Source organism: Labeo rohita, chromosome 18 (genome assembly GCF_022985175.1).
Source record: "Labeo rohita strain BAU-BD-2019 chromosome 18, IGBB_LRoh.1.0, whole genome shotgun sequence".
Classification (NCBI taxonomy): Eukaryota; Metazoa; Chordata; class Actinopteri; order Cypriniformes; family Cyprinidae; genus Labeo; species Labeo rohita.
In genome coordinates, this window is record NC_066886.1 from 5,452,037 (window position 1) to 5,476,258 (window position 24,222).

A 24,222-nucleotide genomic window follows, 5' to 3' on the forward strand; every position below is an offset into this window, starting at 1 on the left:
AATAATAATGCTGCTTGAAATAAAATAACTGGAAAAACAAACAGTTTATTTTAGAGAGTTGCTCATTTTCATTTACTTTACCTTGGTGTACTAAAATAACTACAACTAAAAATTCTAGCATAATTAGCACGTTACTAGCATATTGCTAGCATGCTTCTAGCATGATTAACATGTTTCTGACATGATTCTACCATGATTAGCATGTTCCTAGCATGTTGTTAACATGTTTCTAGCATGATTAACAAGTTACTTGCATGTTGTTAGCATTATTCTATTATGATTAGCATGTTATTTGCATTTTGTTAACATTTTTCTAGCATGATTAGCATGTTACTAGCATGTTAGCATTTTTCTAGCATGGTTAACGTGTTACTAGCTTTATGGAAGCATGTTTCTAACATGATTTTAGCATGATTAGCATGTTGTTAACATGATTTTAACATTATCAGCATGCCACTAGCATGTTGTTAGCATTTGTTAACATGATTAGTTTGTTGCTAGCATGATTCTAACATGATTAGCATGCTACTACCATGTTGCTAGAATGATTAACAAGTTACTAGCATGATGATAGCATGTTTTTAACATGATTAGCATGTTATGATGATTAGTATGTTATTAGCATGTTGCCAACATTTGCTAACATGATTAGTAAGTGCATGTTGATAGCATGATTCTAGCATGATTAACATGTTTCTAGCATGATTAGCAAGTTACTAGCATGCTGTTAGCATTATAAGCATGTTACTAGCATGTTGTTAGCATGATTAGCATGTTGTAGCATGAAAACAGAAAATATTAAAATAATAAAAACTCAAGTAAAAGAAAATAAGTTCAGAATATTAACAGAAACTATAATATTATCTAAAATACATGGAAATAACACGGCTCAGAAACACTTTGGTGACATCAAGCATATAGTATTTTATTCATAAGACCAAATTCATGACAAGGCAGTGAGATTTTTTTTTTCTTTACAATTTTCATTTTTAAAGATACAAGATACATAGTTTTGTCATACTGAAGCTGTTTCCGTTATACAGTGAAGGACTGAATTATGTACGTTTAAGTCCAGAACTTTGTATTTCTTGTAATTGTATTTCAGCTACCCAAGCTTAAGTAATCAAGAAGTATTAGATGCTCTGCCTGAATGTGTTAGGGGTTTCACAGCCAATTTGTCACTACAAATTGCTAAAGTGAAGGCTAAAATATTTAAGATACTCATTTACTGAATGAACACACAAAAGATGTCATGTAACAGTCATAATAACTAAGGATTTCGAGCTCTGATTGAGAGAAATGACTTGGATTTGCTCCTAAATGAGACAAAATTGCTGATCTGACCCATTAAATGCAATGACGAATGAGTTCTTGGGCATTCGGTGCGTTTCTGTTTGTGAATGAAGATCTGAGTGACACGGCGGATCTGTTAGAACGTCAGCGATTGTGTGTTATTCTGCACAAAGTGACCACACATCCAACAACAGATGTATACCAATGTAAAGCAGATAAAGGAAAGATACAAATACTAATTCAAAGCTATTTATATCTTTTCACCCCATCACAGTTGGCTTTTGGTTGTGAGATTGTTATCATCAACATTATTATTATTATTTCTTTTAAATTTACATATTTATCTCAATAACATACTCAACAGAAAGGACACAGCATGGCGATCCTGATTCTAGAATATTTACAGCAATCTAACCAAAAACAAGACACATTTAAAACATAAAACTCCTTCCGTGAGAGTGTCACCGTCACAAATGAACGGGTAACCATGGAAACAGATTGCAGGCTGCTGGAGGATACAATCACGTGTGCAGGGAACGTTGGGCTGCGTTCAAAATAGCATACTAGCATACTATGCATACTAGAATACTGCAGTGCAGTACATGAAATATCAGCTGTGATCTCCTTGATTTATTATTTTGACAGATTTCTGTTTAAAATGCAAAATAACATTTTTATTTCCAAACACGGAGGTTTACGCAGTATGCAGTATGCACAGTATGCAATATTTCATTCCAAACACAGCCAACTATTTATAGATAATAAAACAGGAAATTACCTGACAGAATGCCTGATGTAAATTTAAATATGCCATCTCTTCCTAAATCTGACCAATGCATGTCCTCACATATTATCTTGGATATATCCAGCCATTTAAAATTAAACTCCACACATTTCCTGTAATATTAACTGAATGTGTTCACATCATGATTGTGAGTTGTTGCATGGCCCTGGATTGCATTCATCAGATCAAATGAGGTAAATATTATTATACGTCATTACTTTATGAAGCCAGCAGGGGGATCTGCTCTGTTCAGTCTCAGCAGCGCCGGTCAAGGTCAGGACAAGGGCTAGTTATAAGTCAGAGAGCTGAACAACTGCATCTACCGTTCTGTGACTGACTCAGAGAGACAAAATGATGTCCTGAGCTTATATAATCACATGGCGTCTACATAAATTCACTTATTCATTGCTTCACAGGACAAAATTAAGCTATTTTATTTTTTAATCGCTCTAATATCAAGCAATATTTGTCCTGCAAATGAACCGACTAGTCCACTTGTAAAATATTCCTGCATTCAGGGTGTTCCCAATGAACTGGGACAGTTTTTTAGTCATTTTGCTCACTGCAAGCATTGCATCTCTCTGAAATATCTGCCTAGCTTAAAAGCTAAAAGCGTCAATCCAACCTGACAATCATACAAGACAGCAGACAATGGTAAGTAGAGGGGCTGTCAGGTTTGAGAGCTGGAGAAATATTATTTGACTGAATGCCCAAAGGACCGTGCTATAGCATAGCCAACCGGATGAATTGCACAAAGTCAGTATCTGAGTAATATTTTACCCCAAAATTAAATGTAAAAATATACATTTTCTTGTGCATGAAGCATGACATTTAAGAACATTCCCTCACCTCACCCTCCATTATTGTAAAGCTAAATAAATACATCTATTATTATTATTATTATTAAATATATAACATACAATATATGAATAAATATTGATATAATTATATAATCATTGTAAATTATTTATATATAATTGTAATATTTGCAGCACAGCCCATTGGAAGCCCATTTCCGTCACTGAATATAAAATAACTGCGACTTTATATCTTGCAATTCTGCTTTTTTTTTCTGAAAATTGTAAGATACAGTATGAAGTCAGAATTGTGATATAAACTTCCAATTGCGAGTTATAAAGTCAGAATTTTGAGATTTAAAAAAGTCACAATTGCAAATTTATTGTGCAATTCTGAGAAAATATCACTGCCATTGCAAGTTTATATCCTGCAATTCTGACTTTTCTTGCAATTCTGACTTTATAACTTGCAAGTGCTTATAAGCGCAATTCTGAGGAAAAAAAGTCAGAATTGCCGGTTTATATCTCACAATTATGACTTAATTTCTCAGAATTTCCAGTTTATATCTCACAATTATGACTTAATTTCTCAGAATTTCCAGTTTATATCTCACAATTATGACTTAATTTCTCAGAATTTCCAGTTTATATCTGACTTTATTTCTTGCCATTGCAAGTTTATATCCAGCAGTTCTGACTTTTCTCAAAATTCTGACTTTATAACTCACAATTGCAAGTTTATATCATGCATTTCTGAGGAAAAAAAGTCAGAATTGCCAGTTTATATGTCACCTTTATGACTTCATTCTTCAGAATTTCCAGTTTATATCTCACAATTCTGAGAAAAAAAGTCAGAATTGCAATATGTAAATTCGCAATTGTGAGAACAAATGGTCAGAATTGTCACAATTACCTTTTTTTATTTTTTATTCAGTGGTGGAAACAGCCTTACACATAGCCTTCATTGCATAATGATTTTAAATAAAAATATTGTCAGGATAATTTCATTTAACTGTATTACTGAGAATCATCAATGAAAATCAACTAAAAACAAATAAACCCAAAACTGCATTACTACAATTGTGATGGAAATGTCACAATGGCAATGCAAATAATGAAACTTATACACTTAAACTTAAAAGTGAAACATCTGGATGCATTACAGTAATTGCGGGTGTAAAAACTGAGATGGAAGTAATGTCATAGTTGCAAAAACTCATCATCTTTGCACAAAATATTGTTTATTGTGATTTTGGGGTCAAATATGTTCCAGATATGACTTGATGAGATTCACCAAAGCATCTCTAGATTTATCTACACCCAGCCTGCTGACCTGTAATCCGTTTTTCATTCGCAGACAGATGGCGCGGGATACTTGCATACCGTGATGTAATGAAGCATTTGTATTCACCTACAATCATCCCTATTTGTACAGTATTTACATCGCGGTAAAATCAGAAACGTACAGTAAGCCTTCTACTACGTCGGAACAGACAATCTGTAGACCTATCAACAATTCCAGGTCACGTCCTACTGCCCTGTCCTTTTTAGTACAAACCCAGTACAGCAATGTATCAGAATCGGACAAATACATATTTACAAGCAATCCTGGTCTTCAGATTCAAACCTCTGATCACCTTTCGCTTTTGTTAGATCTCTCGTGTGTGTATGTGTGTTTGTGAGCATAACCCTCAAAGCCATGCAATCAAACATGTGAAGTCGTATTTTGCCTTTTCTACACCAGGACTATATAAAAAAAAAAAAAATCGAACCGATGTGTCCACCCCGGAACCACGCCCCTAATTATATAGTAGAAAAGTTAAATAAACAAGCAATCCATCTCAATGAAGAGAGTAAATTAACTGAGAAACATTGAAATAAATAGACAGACCACTAAGAGCCTATATGCAGAGTATTCAGCTCAGTTCATGTCGAGAGAACGAGAAACTGAGGAAGAGATTAAAGAGATGAGGCCTATGTTACATTTGAGAAGGCTGCCAGGCGCCTCATAGTGGCCAAGCCAGGAACAGACATCTGTCGTGAGGGACAGCAGTTGCCATGGTTACCCTTTTCCTCCTTTACTCAAGGTAGATATCTTCGGTAGGACAGGCGTATTCTAAGTGCTCCTGGTAGTACTCCTGGAATGCCCGTCTGAAACAAGCACAGAGAAATACATGATCAGAACATAAATGTGTAGGGGTGGGAATCTTTTTGTACCTCACATTTCAATTCATATACAGCTGAAGTTAAAAGTTTACATACACCTCGCAGAATCTGCAAAATGTTAGTTATTTTACCAAAATAAGATCATACAAAAATGCATGTTATTTTTATTTAGTACCAACCTGAATAAGATATATCACATTAAAAAGATGTTTACATACAGCCCACAAGAGAAAATAATAGCTGAATTTATAAAAATGACCCGGTCAAAAGTTTACATACACTTAATTCTTAATACTGGGTTTTACCTGAATGATCCAAAGCTGTGTTTTTTTTGTTTTTTGTTTTTTTGTCTAGTGGTAGTTGTTCATGAGTCCCTTGTTTGTCCTGAACAGTTAAATTGCCCACTGCCCTTCTGGTCCTACAAATTCTTTGTTTTTTTTAGCATTTTTGTGAATTTGAACCCTTTCCAACAGTGACTGTATTATTTTGAGATCCATCTTTTCACACTGAGGACAACTGAGGGACTCATATGCAACTATTACAGAAGGTTCAAACACCCACTGATAATCTAGAAGGAAAAAACGATGCATTAAGAGCTGGGGGGGGACTTTTGAATAGAACGAAGATATGTACATTTTTCTTATTTTGCATAAATATATTTTTTTGTATTATTTTATTTAGCACTGCCCTTCAGAAGCTACAGAAGACACTTACATGTTTCACAGAAGATAAAAAAAGTTAAATGTACCCTGATCTTTAAATTCAAAAAGTTTTCACCCCCCAGTTCTGAATGCATTGTGTTTCCTTCTGGAGCAACAGTGAGCATTTGAACCTTCTGTAATAGTTGCATTTGAGTCTCTCAGTTGCCCTCAGTGTGAAAAGATGGATCTAAAAATCATAGAGTCATTGTTGGAAAGGGTTCAAATACAAAGAAATGCCGAAAAACCAAAGAATTTGTGGGACCTGAAAACATTTTCCGAAGAAGAGCAGGCAGTTTAAATGTTCAGGACAAATAAGGGACTCATGAACAACTATCACTAAACAAAAAAAAACAGCTGTGGATCATTCAGGTAACAAAACAGTATTAAGAATAAAGTGTATGTAAACTTTTGAACAGGGTAATTTTTATAAATGCAACTATTATCTTTTGTGGACTATATGTAAACATCTTTTATGTGAAATACCTTATTCAGGTGAGTACTAAATTAAAAATAACATGCATTTTGTATGATCCCTCTTATTTTGGTAAAATTGTGTATGTAAACTTTTGACTTCAGCTGTACATATCCCCCCCCCCCCCAAAAAAAAGCCAAAATTTTCAATTGTATTTTTAATCACATGCATTTTGTATGATTCCTCTTGTTTTGGTAAAATAATTAACATTTTGCGGATTCTGCAAGGTGTATGTTTTGACCTCAACTGTAAATATGAGATTGCTTTTATTTCATAAAAACATACTGCATAATACATAAAAACATGTCATAAAAAAAAATGTCATAAAAACATCTTTAATTTCTGTTCTTTAACTTTTCCCCCTTAATTTCTGTGTTTAATGATAAAGCTAAATAATGTATGTTCATAAGGTCAAATTATGTAATGTGGCAGAGCTAGCTGCATCCTGCTGGGGCCCATAACTCAGGTCTCCTGTCTGCTCCAAAAGAGAGAAGCTTTAATAATTCACACAGCAGTCTGTTCTGTGCTCTGATAATGGAGCGGAGACCGATCACTCTCATTAACTTCCCTTCTCCGCTCTTCTTTTCTCCTTGGCTCGCTATTCTCGGTGTCAAAAGTTCCTTGTAAATGTTATTGTGACTTTAAGAGCATTAGACTCACCCCACACACTCGGCTACATGTCTCATGGAGTCCTGAGAGACGAAGACATGACATGCAAACCTGTTCAGCATCGGGTGCTTGGTGATGAAACCAAAATAACTACAAAAAAACAGAGAGAGAGAGAAGTGTTTTTTTGGACTGCAAAATCTTGCAAAATTGATAAAATGCATAAAGACTTGTTTTTGGCATTTACTAAAAGAAACAGTAAGTGTGAATGTATGTGTGTGTGTTTACCAGTTGTTTTTAGGATGACATCCGCAGAAAGAGATGTTTTTCATCTGGAAGAAGTGACTACATCGGTCAAACTATGAAAAGAAATGAGAAGAGGAATTATAATAAATATCAAAATCCAAGCACAATACTATCCTGAAATTTAGAGTCTCACAATTTATATTTAACATCTATGCATTAAATTTATTTTTATAATTAAAAGCAATGCACATATGTAACCCTGGACCACAAAACCAGTCAGTTTTAACCAATTTTACATCATCATCATGTTGGGATGGGACAATACTTGGCTGAGATACAACTATTTGAAAATCTGGAGTCTGAGGGTGCAAAAAAATCTAAATACTGAGAAAATCACCTTTAAAGTTGTCCAAATAAATATCTTAGCAATGTATATTACTAATTAAAAATTACATTTTGATATATTTATGGTAGGAAATTTACAAAATATCTTCATGGAACATGATCTTTATTTAATATCTGAATGGTTTTTTTGGCATAAAAGAAAAATCAGTAATTTTGACCCACACAATGTATTTTGTGGTCCAGGGTCACATATAGAAATTAACAGTATATCCTTTAATTTTATTTTTAAAAATTATATATATTTTTAATTCAGCTACATTTGATGAAGACTTAGTAGCCAAATAAAAAAATATAAAAAAAACAAAAACAAATAAATATGAAAAAAGTCTATGAGATCACATGACCAGCTAAAAACAGCAAGTTTTTCTTTTACTCCATTATCGAATCTTTAGTTTGCAGAATAAATTCATCATGGCTGACTGCTGATTGCAAAGATTTATACATTTTATAAATTTTCTCTCTTACCTCCCCTGAAAAATCGTACTCGTCATCCAAACTCATGACTAGTTTCACACCCTGCAGGCTTATTTCCAGCTCACAGATAGATGGGGGATGAAGATGCACCGTCCTCTTCCTTGCCATAGCGATCTGAAATCAAAAACAAATGTATTAGTTCTCATTTGCATCATATGATGTAACACTGTGCATTCACTGAGTACTATCTCACACAAGTAAAGCACAAACGGATACATTTCCTGTTTACGGTACCTTTTGCATGGCAGCACACAGGATGCCGTTGCCTTGGTGATACGGAACTTCCACCGAACCCAGGAACTGCACTCGGAAGCTTTCCATCCAAGCAGGGTTCCTCTTCATTGCTATGGAAACACACGTACACAGACAATGCTGACTCAGCAAGTGCTTTAACAAAGAGACCAGATGTGAAGGCCAAGAAAAAAGAAAACAGTCACATATTGCTTACGAGAAGGACTCTTTTACAGAAGTATATACAGCTTAAGTCTAAAGTTAAGAATTTGCATAATTATTTTACCAAAATAAGAGGGATCATACAAAATGCATGTTATTTTCTATTTAGTACTAACCTGAATAAGGTATTTCACATAAATGAGTCCTTTATTTGTCCTGAACATTTAAACTGCCCGCTGTACTTCAGAAAAATCCTTCAGGTCCCACAAATTCTTTGGTTTTTCAGCAATTTTGTGTATTTGCACCCTTTCCAGCAATGACTGGACAATTTTGAGATCCATCTTTTTACACTGAGGACAACAAAGGGACTATTACAGAAGGTTCAAACGCTCACTGATGATCCAGAAGGAAGAAAAATGCATTAAGAGTGGGGTGAAAACTTTTGGAATTCGAAGATCAGGGTAAATTTAACTTATTTTGTCTTCTGGGAAACATGTAAGTAACTTCTGAAGCTTCTGAAGGGCAGTACTAAAGGAAAAAAATATGATGTTTAGGCAAAATAAGAAAAATGTACACCCCCCAGCTCTTAATCCATCGTGTTCCCTTGAACCTTCTGTAATAGATGCAGTTGTCCCTCAGTTGTCCTCAATGTGAAAAGATGGATCTCAAAATCATACAATGATTTCTAGAAAGGGTTCAAATACACAAAAATACTGAAAAACCAAAGAATTTGTGGGACCTGAAGGATTTTTCTGAAAACAGCAGGCTGTTAAACTGTTCAGGACAGACACAGGAGTCATGAACAACAACATATCAATACACAAACAACAACAAAAAAAAACATCTGTGGATCATTCAGGTAACAACACAGTATTAAGAATCAAGTGTATATAAACTTTTGAACACGGTCATTATATGTAAAAATCTTCTATGTGAAATATCTTATTCAGGTCGGTACTAAATAAAAAATAACATTAATTTTGCATGATCCCTCTTATTTTGATAAAATAATTAACATTTTGCAGATTTCTGCAATACTTATTTTCCCTCCAAAAAAACCCAAAATTATAAATTGTATTTTGAAAACACTGTATTCTTGAAATTCTTACCCATAAGGTCTTTTGTTTGGCCAACAACCTCGTGGGCGTAGTATGCTGGGAAAATCCCCCTGGCCCCTGTGCGCATGTTGTACCCACGGTACCAGTAATCATCCTCCTCTTCCTCAACGAATAATGGATCATCAACATCTAACTCCAGCTCATCTGCATGTCGTGGGATGAACCTGCAGCGTGGGCATTAAAACTTGCATTGCTTGCAATAGACGAGCAGTCAATTAAAGGGGACATCGGATGCAAAATTCACTTACATGGTGTTTCAATATAAATGTGTCTTAGAAGTGTATGGACACAATCACCCCACAATGATAAAAATCCATTCACTCCTTTTTAATAATTTCCTTTTGAAAACCTAAACAGTCTCAATTATCAGGCCGTTTTGATTTTCTGCCCCGCCTACGGCCACTGACGGACTGTCTCATATTACAATATCTCCACCCTCAGCCACTTGTACGCTGTCTGCCATTTTCTCTGTGCTTGAGGAGCTGAAGCAACAATGATGTCTCATAACAAATCCAGGTGTTTTGTATTTGGATGTAAAAGTGAACATAAGAGAAACTTTCTCCCGACATCATAGCCACTGAGGACGCACTGGATTAGTTTTGTTTTTGATGGTAACATGCCACCGAATACACAGTAAAAAATGGAGAAGAGGGGCGGGGTGAGCAGTAGCTCATTAGCATTTAAAGAGACATGCACCAAAATGGCTTGCTGTTTTTGACAGTAAAAAAGGGTGTTGTTTTACATGACCAATAAGGAATGTTAACCAAACCATGTTGCAGACATGAACATTTCATGAAGACCCTAAATAATCATACTAATTTGTTGAAAATGGGCATCCGATGTCTCCTTTAACTGTTTTAACAGATACTGGAAAAGAAGATTTCCTTGAGGGTTTGGGACTGGACTTTAAACCAAATTTGGGCTTTTTGATTAGGGCTACTGTAGGTGTTTTTAGATTATAGTGTGGGCAGCATTGCTCACCTGAAGACCGCTCTGTGAGTCTGATCTCTTTCTTCTCCATTTATAGTGCACGAGAAAAGCCCAAAGGACTCTGTGCCTGAAACACACATAATGCAGATGCATTATGTCACTGTATACTCAGATACAAGCCCCAAGGTAGACTCTCTGAGAGTGTGTGTGTGTGTCACAGAGTACTGCAAAACTCATTTAGTAACAGGTCATACAAAATCCTTCATCTTCTGATGTCATCTCATTAGGATTATTAAATATCCTTTCTGTTCAGCAAGACAGGCTCCTGAATTATGTAAAATGATCATCTAAATCTCTTAAACTGTACTAAAAGGGCTCAGAATGGCTCTGTGAATGAGAGCAAATTTAATTTGGTAATGCAGAACAATTTTTGTGTACTAAACATTTATAGTAGCTTTAAAAATGTTGCTTTGTTAGTCATACTAATTTGATCCAGCAAGAGATCAAACAATAACAAAGGATTGATTTTTGGCAGTAAGATATCTTTCAAAGAAATAAAAATGAAAGCATCATTTCATACAGTGAAAGTTAATGGGGTCCAAAAACAACACTGGACCCCAATGACTTTTTGCTTGAACACATTTCATTCTGTTTATAGGTTTGGAATGAAATGAAGGTGAGTAAATGATGACAGAATTTTCATTTTTAGGTGAACTATCCATTAGCTCTATTGTGCACAGTGTTACATTTCACTTACTGGAGGACCGTGACGTGCTGTTGACAAACACATTGAGGAACTTCTTTGAGAAAGGTAAATCCGCCTCAGGGGAGGAGTCTTCTTCAGAGGAGCTTAACAGCAAATTAGGTCTCATGCTTCTTTCCATCTGGCCCTGCCCGTAAATATCTTCATCTTCATCAGCAACTTCTTCATCACAAATAGTAGAGAGTCCATCACTGTCCTCACTAAGAACTGAGGTACAGCGCTTCAGGCTCACCAGCTCAAGCGTTGTGTTTTCATCCACCACTAGGGTGTACTTCATTGAATCGTATGCCAAGGAGTCATCGACGGGCCGCTCAGAGGTTGTGTTCCTCAACTCTCGCACACTCTCGTCAATAGGTGGGGAGCTGTCCAAGTAAGTCTCGTTTCCGTAGGGCGAAGGTACCTTCTGAAGATCATCCAGAAACGGTGAGGTCTCTTGCTCGTCTTCATCATTATCTGTCGAGTACGTAAGACTGAAACAGTGATTGGTCTGTGCTGTTGGGAGGTCCAGCGTAAGGCTGTTTTTGACTTCTGTGATTCGCTGCAAAGTGAGCTGATCGACCCGTGTCTCCCGTCCCTCGTCCTTGTCGCTGATTATGCTCTCGCTCAAGCTGGGAGACTCCAGCTCCTTCATTCTTTCCATCATCAAGTCATTATTTGGCTCCTCCTCTTCTTCTTTCTGCTTGTTTTTTAATGAGTTCTGAGATGGGAAGTCCTCAGATTCGTAATTCTTCATCCTCGTGTCCAATCTCTCGGGTGTTACGTTGCCATATGTGGGGTTGCTCATGTACAGACAAGAGTCTGTTCTCTTGCTTACCTTCTGCCCTTCTTCAGATGCATAGCTGGCTTCTCTCTCCTTCTCTTCATCCATCTCTGACTTTTCAGAGGTCACCTCCTGTGGCTTTTCTTCAGATTTCTGCTTTTGTGAATTGCAGCCATCTGTCTCATTGAAAGTATCCGTTTCCAGGTCCGACGAAGGTGAGATGGTGTCAGAGATCGAGGCTGAGCGTTTGAGGCACTCTTCTGGGCAGCTGATTGGGTAGGAGCCTTCTGAGATCATCCTGTTGACCAGGTTGCTGAGAAGCCAAGGAGAATCCGAGTTTTCACTGAGCTCATCCTCGGACTCTGACTCAGACTCTCCCTCGCTGTTACCATCATAGTCGTCCACAGAGGGCATGAGTTTGGGGCCAACCGGCAAATAGAAAGAGCGTTTGAAGCTCTCAAGACTGTGGTCAGGCTCAATCTTCAACAACAACTGCTGAGAGCCACTATCCTCACAGGGGACGGCAGGGGGAAGAGTCTCATCTGGATCAGCCTGGTGCTCATAACCCTGTTCGTCATCGACATTCTGCAGACCCATCAGAGCTTGGCCGTCATCTAGTTGTAACATGTCAGGGCTGGGATCTAGACCTGGTGAAGGTTCTTGTTTAATTGGCTCAGGTTGGCCCAGAAGAAGAGAAGCTTTTATACCTACAATTCCGCTGTCCTGCTCAGGATCTAGCTCATGGTCCAGTTCTTGGTCTGAGGTTGGAGAGCTGGCTTCTTCAATGGAATTGGTGAGGTGCGAGGAGCGTCCACTGCTGGATTCACTGGTCAAGTCCAGCTCTGTCTCTGAGATGGAGGAAATCATGTTACTAGCAAGTGGACCACATGCAAATGCAGCCTCAAGTTCTCCTTCAATATCAGAGTCTGATCCAGGAGAGCTAAGGTCATCGCTGTGGCGGTCTGACTCTGCATAGCGTTTGGCATTCATATCAGCGATACCAGGATCAGAAGAAGGAGAAGTTGTGTCATTTGCAGCAGCTTGACCCTGATGCATGTTTCGAGGTTCGTCCATAGCTTCAAGGACGTCGGATCGACTGGACGACACGTAGCTGGAGGCAGAAATGGACTCAGTCGGTTCAATGCAGGGGAACTCAACGTACGAAGAGGCCTCAGCGTCCTTGCAGGTTTGATCGTAGGTATCCTTACTCATGAAGTCAATGTCAAACTCTTTGTCCAGCTCTTCATCCGATAGCGGAGTCTCAGCATCGTTACCTAAAGGTGCAGTTGAGGAAAGGCACCTACTGGTGCCATCATTTTCCAGCTCTGGGTCATCAGCGGTCTCCGTGGTCACGGTATAAGTGTCATTGGGTCGAGAGCGGCAAGGTCGACGTTTGGCATGACCATTCAGGTCGTGGTCGACCTCGGTGTCGGAGCACTGGGAAGTGCAGTCATCCACTGAGGGAACAAGCTCACTTAGAGTGGATTCCTCAACATCGGGTTTTACCTCAGTCGTCTCAGACCCGCTTGATGAGTTATGTTGACCAAAGGAGCCTGGTTTGGGAGAAAGAGAAATGGGGTGGAATTGAGATAAGTTGACAGGGATAAGGAAAAGACAAAAATGAGAAGGTAATTTTAACAAAATGAGTAGTAATTGTTTGGCCATACGCAACATGATCAGACTTCATACCGTATTCAGGTCGCTCTCGTCTGTTGCCCTCAAAGTCGTACAGCAGCGGCCTGCCAGGTGACTGATGAAGACCACAATGTCCTGGTGGGTTTGAGGGTGTACCTTTGACAGAGCCAGTGGTGTCAGGAGCCCCCGGGCATGTGGTAGTGACATGGGAACCATCCTCAAGGCAAGAGTGGTTTGGAGACAAACAACCTAAAATATTGAGTAAAATAATTAGAGTTAGTGTAAAGGCAATTTCAAAACACATTTTTAATGTTAGAAATGTATTGCACGTTACAAATACACCCGCCACGTACATTTCGTGACATATCCGATGTGAAATCTCCACTGAGTGACACTAAATGAGTGTTCATTTTTCCCCCAGAACAGATGAACGTACACAAGGTACATTTTATGTGACACTGGTTTTGTACGTCACCACAGTTTTGACTTGAAATGTCTGTTGAGTGGTGCTATAAATCGAATGCTCCATGACGTTTTAAAATAACGTACCTTTTGCACTACACCTAAACCTACCTGGTAGTATGAACAAAAGTGAATGTGACAAAAAAACCTTGCCTTTGTCATGATAATTTACAAAACTAAGAAAAAAAAGCTCAGTCATTCAGAGTGGCGGCACCTTTCCCACCCCCAGCATTTGAAGAGAATTCTGCTCATTTGTTAAAGATTTTAATAACTTCTTTTTATTTACTTTTTTTTTGTTTGTTTGTTTGTTTGGTTTTCAAATTTGGCTGGGTGGTTAATAACACATTTTTCTGTGCTGTAAAAAACTCAGAACATTTTTTTTGAAATCTGTTTGGAAATTTGTTTTGGAATCTTTTATATGTGACCCTGGATCACAAAACCAGTCTTAAGCAGGACAGGTATATTTGTAGCAATAGACAAAAATACATTGTATAGGTCAAAATTATCGATTTTTCTTTTATGCCAAAAAATCATTAGGGTATTACGTAAAGATCATGTTGCATGAAGATATTTTATAAATTTCCTACTGTAAATATATTAAAACAAATTTTTGATTAGTAATATGCATTACTAAGAGCTTCATTTGGACAACTTTAAAGCCAATTTTTCTCAATATTTTTATTTTTTTTGCACCAATTTCAAAAAAATTACCCTTATGACTGGTTTTGTGGTACAAGGACACATATTATTATATACACAGTATATGCACAAAAATTACCCTGTGAAGTCGAGTTTCGAAGAGAATCCTGCCAGCTTGACTTTCGTGGTGACACGTTGCTGTTGTTGTTCAGTGAGTCCTAAGATTAGGACAAAAAGAAGAGCTTAAATACTGACAACATATGTTTATTGATATATTGATTTCAGGTGTGTATAAGGGGTACCTGTGAAACGGGTGCAGTCAGGTTTAAAGTGGTTGGGCGGCTCTTCAGAGTGCCCAGAGTAGGGGAGGGTGGAGGAGATGCTGATGGTGAGGGTGGGGCATCAGGATCTGCATCCTCTTCTTCTTCCTCATCATCATCATCTTCATCATCGATCATCTCAAACTCCTGAAAGTCGTCTTGGAATGAGCAAACTGGGTGGTGGAAATCATTCTTTTCTAGAATTAAGCAGTCCTTTAGAAGGAAGAAGAGGGAAAAGGAATAAATGTACAAATATCTGGTGTAGCACTGTAAAACATTAGCATAAATCAATACTGCAGCCTGAAACGGGTTGACTGAATGAACTAGTGAAGAGCAATTATACACAAAAATTCGATTTCTACAAATATCAGTCAGCATGAACAATCCAACTCAGAGCAAAAGCTTCTCAAATCTATCCGTGCATGATTCAACATAACCTTTTTCTCTACTGATAATGTTGCGTTCCATCCATTAGTTGAGCCATATGTTCACCTTGGACTGGATGAAGACTTGACTGCACGCCAGGCCATAATTTCTGAAACATGTGTTACTGTATATATAGATCGGTGGTTGCAGGAAAAACAAACTCTATCTTGCCGATATGTCAATGACAAATGCAGCATATATTTTATGACTATAATATTGAAATTAACAGTGAGTTTAAAGGTATACACAGTCTCTTCTGCTCACCAAGCCTCTATTTATTTGATCCAAACTACAGCAAAAACAGTACAATTTTGAAATATTTTTTACTATTTAAAATAACGGTTTTCTATATTTCTTTATAAATATATTTAAAATTCCTGTGATTTCAAAGCTGAATTTTTAGCATCATTACTCCAGTCACATGATCCTACAGAAATCATTCTAATATTCTGATTTGCTAATATTCTGATTATTATGTTAAAAACAGCTGATGAGATTTTTTTCAGGTTTCTTTGACCAACAGAACGTTTGCTAAATAAAAGTATTAATTTCTATAATTTCTTTCCCAGATATATATTATCTTTCTATTCATCAAAGAGTCCTGAAAAAAATGTACTCAACTGTTTTGAATATTGATAATAATAATAAATGTTTCTTGAACACCAAATCAAGTGATTTTAGAAATGCAGAAATTAGAGTGTGTTCTGAAGGACCATGTGAAAATTTCGCTTTGATCACAGGAATAAATTACAATTTAAAAGACATTCAAATAGAAAACATTTTTTTTAAATAGTAAAAATATTTCACAATTTTACTGCTTTTGCTGTACTTTGGATCAAATAAATGCAGACTTGGTGAGCAGAACAGACTTCTTAAAAAACATTACAAATTTTGACTGGTAATGTATTTAAAATAAAAAAAAAACAAATAGACATCCTTCAATTTGTAAACATATAATAAAAATATATTTACAGTAATGTGCTTAGTATTGAAGTCTATAGGACAATTATACAAGAGAATTTAAAAGCAGAATTGTGAGACATATTTTTGATAAAGTACTTTCAATTATTTATTTAAAAAAAAATTACAATAATTGCAAGTGCACTACTAGAAGCTTGTTTTTATATTTACCCTGTAATATTCCTTTATTAAACAGTATTCAATGCCCATTTTACTAAAATGTAGGTTGGGACTACAATTTATTGATCAGTAATTGATTGGTTAGTGAAAAGTAGGTGTTACACCAAAACAGAGTCTGATTAATCATTCAAAATGTGTTTTAATAAAGTAAATATGGTGAATTTTGAATTCATTTTGTCTTTAAAAGGGAAAGTGGATAGACTGGACAAAGCTGAGAGAATTGTGTTTTGGGGAAGGGCAGATGATCGATGCTAAAGCTCCTCAGGTTTCAGCACCCTTCCAGGAAAACAAGTCAATGCACTTACATGTAACGTCTGATATTCACCTCAATTAAGAATGCACACACTATAGTTAAAATTCTGTTTGTTGCTTGGCAAATGAGTGTGGGTGATGTCATTAAAAGTCTCACGCTGCATTAGCTTCACAACCAGCTGGCACTGCAGGGACCTGAATCTATACGCCATCTCTATCCAAATCAATACCCCTGACCAGCAACCGTCAAACACGCCATGACCCATAACCACACTTAGGAGAGAGCCATATATGCTGTAACGCTGTATTGATGTAGTTCTAGCTGTATGGCGTGAGTTAGTGTATAAATGCTCTGTTGAAACTCTATCGTTGTAATATTTCCAAGGACGAGGCCTCACCCCTGACCAGCACTGATTTTACATCCCCGCTCAGAGACGGTGTCAGCATTACACCAGCAAAAAGTGTTCTGCTGAGGCAGCCGAACTCACACAGAAGTCATGAATGAATGCAGTGCTCTCGATGCTGACCGCATAGGCAGAGCAAGAGGAGGATAAAGAGGAAAAAAAATAAAAGATGCAGAGACAGAAGGTGAAGGAAACACCATAAGATTGTAAATAGAGAGAAAAGATAAGCTTAAAGAGCATATATACATACAAAAATGTACAGCACACACACACACACGAGTTGTATACTGCAGTAGATGCAGGAAGGAGGTGGGGCAGAGATACCACTGATGTCTCAGACAAGTATCTATACTAATGCAGAGACATTAACTACAGCACTGCACTGCATAATCAAGGGCTTTTGAATAATTTATAAGACAACCTATTCATCAGTTCTCAAAGAGTCAGTCAGTGTTGCCTGATTTATTACCATAAAAAAATACAGTCATTTTTTCCAGGTAACCATATCTTGTTTACTTTAAATAAGATATCAGTAAGTATCAGTAAGATTTATGTTCTTTATGTTCATCAAGACTACATTTATTTGATCACAAATCCAGAAAAAAAGGGTAATATTGTGAAATATTATTTCAGTGTAAAACAACTGTTTGCTATGTGGATATATGTTAAAATGTAATTTATTTCTCTGATGCAAAGCTGAATTTTCAACATCATAACTCCAGTCTTCAGTATCACATGATCCTTTAGAAATCATTCTAATATGCTGATTTATTATCAATGTTGAAAACAATTGTGCTGCTTAATAGTTTTCGGGAATCTGTGATCCATTTATCAGGATTCTTTAATAAATAAAGGTTAAAAAGAACAGCATTTATTTAAACTAGAAATCTTCTGTAACAATATAAACTGCCATTTAAAAATTTGTGGTCAGTTAATATTTATTTATTTTTTTTTTTTTTTTTAAGAAATTCATACTTTTATTCACCAAGAATGTGTGAAATTGATAAAGAAAAAAGTGACAGCAAAGACATTGTTAAAAAATATTTATATTTTGAATAAATGCTGAAAAATATTAAGCAGTTTTTTCCTGTATTTTTGATGCAGCCTTGATGAGCATAAGAGAATTCTTTAAAAAACATTAGAAATCTTACTGATCCCAAACTTTTGAATGGTACTGTATATTAATTATAGTATATTATTATAAATCTTTACAGGGAAGACTACGGTTAGTTTTTACACTTTTTTTACAATTTTTTTTTTTACACCAATAAATATTTATGAAGGTAAGTTTGTGTTTATTTATATATTTATTTGTAAAATCCCATAAGGGAACACCGGAAGAAATTTTCCCCTTTTTTTGCATTTAGTTTAGTTTAGTTTAGGTTTCCGGCATGTCTACCTGCTCAGAAAAGCTAAAAAGAAAATACGCAGCCAGTTTGTTATGCATTGCTGGAGTCTGAAACTGTGCCAACCAGCAAGCTGTTTCAATATGCAGCCAGTTTCTGTGTAGACAGCTAGCTATTTGAATAAGACCACCTCCAAGCCATATATGGAGAGGGGTGGGGTGAGCAGTAGCTCATTATCATTTAAAGAGCCATCCACCAAAACGGCTCGCTGTGAAAAGAGGTGTTTTTGACAAAGTAAAAATGCTGTTGTTTTACATAAAGAATCATGCCAACTTGTAAAAATGGCGTTAAAGTCTTGAATAAAATAAAATAAAATAAAAAATCAAATCATAAAATCAAATAAAACCATGAACATTTTTACTGTCAGTGCTTAGGCAGAAAAAGTATAGTTCACATACAGTACCAGTCAAAAGTTTTTTAACAGCAAGATTTCTAATATTTTTGTAAAGAAGTCTCTTCTGCTCACCAAGCCTGCATTTATTTGATCCAAAGAACAGCAAAAACAGTCAAATTTGTTCTCGAGAAAAAATCCAATAAAACAAGGTGATGAAATGTTACCAGCTAAATATTTCCTCTGTATGCATGAGTTAGAAAGCAGATGTATAAGAAATGCACAAACAAATGTACGTAGAACAACAAACATGTACTGAGTAATCACTCACATACACACACACACACACACACAGTTCCACAAGAAATACATCACACTCTCTTGTCTTTGATCTCTCATTATGAGCAGTTTGGACAGACACTAAGACGGCACATCTCATGCTGCTAATCCCCCATGCAGCTAATCCCCCCCCACACACACAGAGAGAGTCATCAAACACTATAATTGCAGGTTTAACCCTTAAACATGCACTTTAGTCCTACACAGAGGGTAAGACATCACAGCTGACCTTATTTACTTAGTATGAACAAATTATTAGTGCCTGCAATTCTAATATGTATGAATGTATGAATCTCCAACTCATAACTCACAGTCTTTTTGTACCTTAATAAAGGGTGCACAGCTGGGGAACAACTAATGGACAATAATATAACATATTTTATCATAATAATTAACAAATACACGAAGACCCTAATCACATTCACAATGTGCTCTTTCGAAACCAATATCATGCACTTCTTTAATAATAAAATGAATTGCTTTCATCACAACTTGTTCATCACCTACTCTTAAACTCCTTTTATTTTCTTTCTCTGCTGATGTAGTTACATCTACAAAGGTAGTGCCCCACATGATATTAAGATACATATTCTGTTTTATTAAGAAATATGTCACATTACATATGTTGTGAATGCCATTTCATGTTGTTTTTCCAATACTGCACACTACTCTGCTCAGTTACTGTTCATCAACAGCATACTGTAATTTGCAAAACCCCAGAAACCCAAATCTGTTAAATGTACTCTGAGAGCCGGAGCTCTGTGTGACAGGATGAATAATCCATGAAGGAAGTGAGAGAGAGGGTGAGAAAGCTAGAGAGAGAGAGAGAGAGAGAGAGAGAGAGAGTGAGCGTGTTTGGAAGGATGGAATTGTTGGCTGGAAATGATCTGTACAAGACTCATTCTGGAAACGTTAATGTCAAAATGTCACAATAATTCCTGCCTGGCACAATGCACGCAGCCACAAATAGCAAAAATGTATTTATCTATATTTCACAGCTTGTGTGTAGGTGTGTTTTTGTCATGAGATGTGTGATAGGGAATGTCAAAAACTGATTCAAGCTGCAAAAGAAAAATCACACAAATATGAAAACATACTACTGTACTAAATTGTGGGCTTTCTAAAAGATCTAAGAGAAATCGCACAAATAAAACTAATGTTTTCGCATAAGGTATAAAAGGAAAATTGGATAAAAGAGATGAGCAGATGAGTGGTCTGCACTACAAAAGTGAGTGTGATATACAGTATCTCTCACTTTGTAACTGCGGGACTTTAATCTGTTATCAGAGAGGTAGAACACCACCATATTTTTAGATTTTACAAAGGTTTTTTCTTTCAAAAATGATCTGTTACGCAGGTGGTGAAAGCTAAAATAGGGATTTATTATTGTAGCATTAGTGTCATTACAACATTTAGTACAAAAACAATCAAATGAGGTTAAATAAATTACTATAAAATTACTATAAATGACTACATTTTGGAGAAAATTAAAAAGTTTCAGCTCAAAAATATTTATAACACATTCTCTCATTCTGAGAAGAAAAGTCTGAACTGTGAAATATAAACTTACATTTGTAAGGGGGGGAAAAGCCAAAATTGTGAGATAAAAGTCACAGTCAGGTTTTTTTATTTTGCGGCAGAAAAAACATGTGATAGAAACTCTTTGTGAGATTTAAACTAGAAAAAAAAAACTTGCAATTTCTCCTCAGAATTGAACTTCCAGGTTTATTTTTCATAATTCTGAGTTTATATCTTGAAATCCTGAGAAAACATGGAATATAAACTCTTTGTGAGATGCAAACTAGAAATTGCCAAAAAAAGAAAAATAATGCAATTTTCCTCAGAATTGCCAATTTATATGTCACACTGCCAGGTTTATTTTTCATAATTCTGAGATTATATCTTGCAGTTCCGAAAATAAATGGAATATAAACTCTTTGTGAGATGCAACTATAAATTGCAAAAAAAAAAAAAAAAAAAAAAATCAAATTTTTCCTCAGAATTGCCAGTTTATATGTCACACTTTCAGGTTTATTTTTCATAATTCTGAATTTATATCTTGCAATGCTGAGAAAAAAATAAATAAAAAGTCTTTGTGAGATGCAACTATAAATTGCAAAAAAAAAAGAAAAGCACATTTTCTTCTGAATTGCCCATTTATATGTCCACTTCCATTTTTATTTTTCATAATTCTGAATTTATATCTTGCAATTTTGACAAAAAATGGAATATAAACTCTGTGAGGTGCAAACTAGAAATTTCAAGAAAAAATTTTAATTTTTCCTTAGAATTGCCAGTTTATTTGTCGCACTTCCAGATTTATTTTTCATAATTCTGAATTTATATCTTGCAATTCTGAGGGGAAAAAAAGTGAATTTTGAGATCAAAAGTCGCAATTATCTTTTTCATTTTTTTCATCATGTAGCAGAAACAGGCTTCCATTAACCAATTTTCAATGTCAAACAGTATAAATATCCAAATATTTTTTCTATTCCTGTTATGTCAGCAACACAACCAGACGGTAAAAAATGGGCATTGAAATCTGTTCACAAATACACTCTGATAAGCTCCGCCTCCTTAGTTACTGTTGCTAACCTGTCACACATTCCTAGCAATTGCATACAGACACTAAAAAAGGCTACAGGATGCCACAGAAGGCTACGTATGAAAAGTGAAACTGGCCAAATTAGATTTTTGATTCAGAATCAAAGCAAATACAATTAACAAATAACAAAATTCTAAATGATCCATTTTTTAAGGGTTAAAATAATATTGGTAACTATTATTTATTTTTGTAATACATTTCTTTAACTATTCAAATGAAAAACAAAATCAGAAAAGTCAACAGGATGTTTCATTTTTTCCCCAGGAGATTATAAAGCACCTTCAAAATACTAATATGATGTTAATACAACCAATAAAATTGGAAAAATAATTCCAATCCAATAGCTATTGTTCGTATGAACCTTCAAGGTTTCTTATGTAACTGCTCTTTAGCGGCACACTGGAGGCACAGAGGATGTCTTCCGTGATTTTGTAGTCTCTAGTTGCATAGACAAGGGACAGGCCCTTCAAACACGATGCAGTGTTGCTTCCACGTGACATAATCCTGTGGGACAAGCGTTTGTGTATGTGTGTGCTGAATTAGAGCCGCTAACTGTGGCAAAAAAAACAAAAACTGTAGCCTGACACACTGCATGGACTCTGCCGCCCACTTTGAGATCATCCAACCAATCAATAAATGACCAGCCTATGGACTGTCCAATCACCTACCAGAATCAACTAATGAAAGTGCCTACATACTGAAGAATCTGAGGTCACTGCATGCTATGATGCCCACAGACTGCGACTGTGTGGACTGAAGCACTGCATTTAAATCAATCTGACACACCAAAGACACGTGAAATGTTATAATCGAAGCGATACACGCACGTTTGAACATTTTGCAGAAAACGCAGGCAGGAGAAATTAAGAGCAGGGTGAGGGAAGAGGAAGCGGTTTTGTTGTAATAGGACTGGGGTGCAGAAAGCAGAGACGAGAGGTCTGCATAGCAGCAAACTTCACTGGGTCACCAGCCCTTCTACTGCAGCTGTGGCACACCGCCACCGCAATAAAACATTTACAATCCCTCAATGCAGCCAGCACACACATAGTATCAAATGCAAACATTTCCACGATCACACTCCATCCATATTAACACAAAAGGGGAAAGACTTTTACATTTGGGTGGTTTCGCAGTAGTTCAATATAATGTTTTTTCATTCCATTGGATTTGAACACCCAGAATTCAATTCAGGAATGTGTTTTTAAAGGTAAATCCTAGATTTGCGAAGAATATGAGTTGACGTAGCAAGCACAATGCAGAATTGTATAAAAAATCTAAATGTAAGGGAGTAGAATTTAGTGTGGATTTTGCAATTTTGAATTGTAATTTGAAATTTTTTTGGCCTTTTGAAAAACAAAAAAGTGCTACAATTTGATGGTTTATAGCCATTACTGATAGATAGATAGATAGATAGATAGATAGATAGATAGATAGATAGATAGATAGATAGATAGATAGATAGACAGATAATAGATAGATAGATAGATAGATAGATAGATAGACAGATAGATAGATAGATAGATAGATAGATAGATAGATAGATAGATAAAATTAAATAAAATAAAAGGATGCATTAAGAATGGTTTGTACCTTTTCGTAAGGGTCACACATAGTTGAGGCCCATGCCACAATCACAATTGCATTACATTGAATAAAATAGAATAATAAAATAAAATTAAATAAATAAAATAAAATTAAATTAAATTAAATTAAATTAAATTAAAGGATGCATTGTGAATGGTTCATACCTTTTCGTAAGGGTCAGAATCAAAGTTAAGGCCTATGCCACAATCACACAATTGCATTGCATTGAATAATAAAATAAAATAAATAAATAAATAAAATAAATAAATAAATACATACGTACATAAATAAATAAATAAATAAATAAATAAAATAAAATAAAAAGGATGCATTGTGAATGGTTCATACCTTTTCATAAGGGTCAGAATCGTAGTTGAGGCCTATGCCACAATCGTCTGTGATTTCAGACAAATCTTCATCATCAAACTCCTCCAGACTGATGTCATGAGCCGGCCTGCAAACAGAAACAAATAAAATCAGCAAATTATGAACACACCAGCAGTGTTAATTTTGACAGCAAATTTTGATTTAGTTCTAGTCATAGTCTTTGATCTATCCCTATATCTGCTCTTTTACTTCCAGAAGCATTTTTTATGAGATGTGCAGCAAGTGTATGCAAACTTATCAGAGCGTTACAATTTAAATGTGTGCATCTACCATCCCTTCCATGCAGGAAATTCGTTCTGACTGGATCTCTTCCCAATCATCCCTAACATTTGTGTCTCGTTTTTAGTTGTGGACGGAAAAATCAATAGATTTTTGTCATTGTTT

General features: G+C 35.9%; 1 protein-coding gene across 2 annotated transcripts in view; it reads right to left on the minus strand.

Moving 5' to 3' along the window:
* Positions 1–899: 899 nt before the first annotated feature.
* mapk8ip2 (mitogen-activated protein kinase 8 interacting protein 2) overlaps positions 900–24,222 on the minus strand; it is a 35,336-nt gene continuing 12,013 nt past the window's right edge. For both annotated transcript variants that reach the window (XM_051135202.1, XM_051135201.1), the window contains 12 exons: positions 23,800–23,905; positions 14,947–15,177; positions 14,784–14,862; positions 13,598–13,792; positions 11,143–13,461; positions 10,437–10,512; positions 9,447–9,619; positions 8,179–8,288; positions 7,936–8,058; positions 7,108–7,178; positions 6,874–6,972; positions 900–5,025 (listed from right to left, as the gene is read on the minus strand). In XM_051135202.1, the coding sequence (XP_050991159.1) occupies positions 4,953–5,025; positions 6,874–6,972; positions 7,108–7,178; positions 7,936–8,058; positions 8,179–8,288; positions 9,447–9,619; positions 10,437–10,512; positions 11,143–13,461; positions 13,598–13,792; positions 14,784–14,862; positions 14,947–15,177; positions 23,800–23,905 (3,655 nt within the window). In that variant the 3' untranslated portion in view covers positions 900–4,952. The remainder of the gene's footprint in view (positions 5,026–6,873; positions 6,973–7,107; positions 7,179–7,935; positions 8,059–8,178; positions 8,289–9,446; positions 9,620–10,436; positions 10,513–11,142; positions 13,462–13,597; positions 13,793–14,783; positions 14,863–14,946; positions 15,178–23,799; positions 23,906–24,222) is intronic.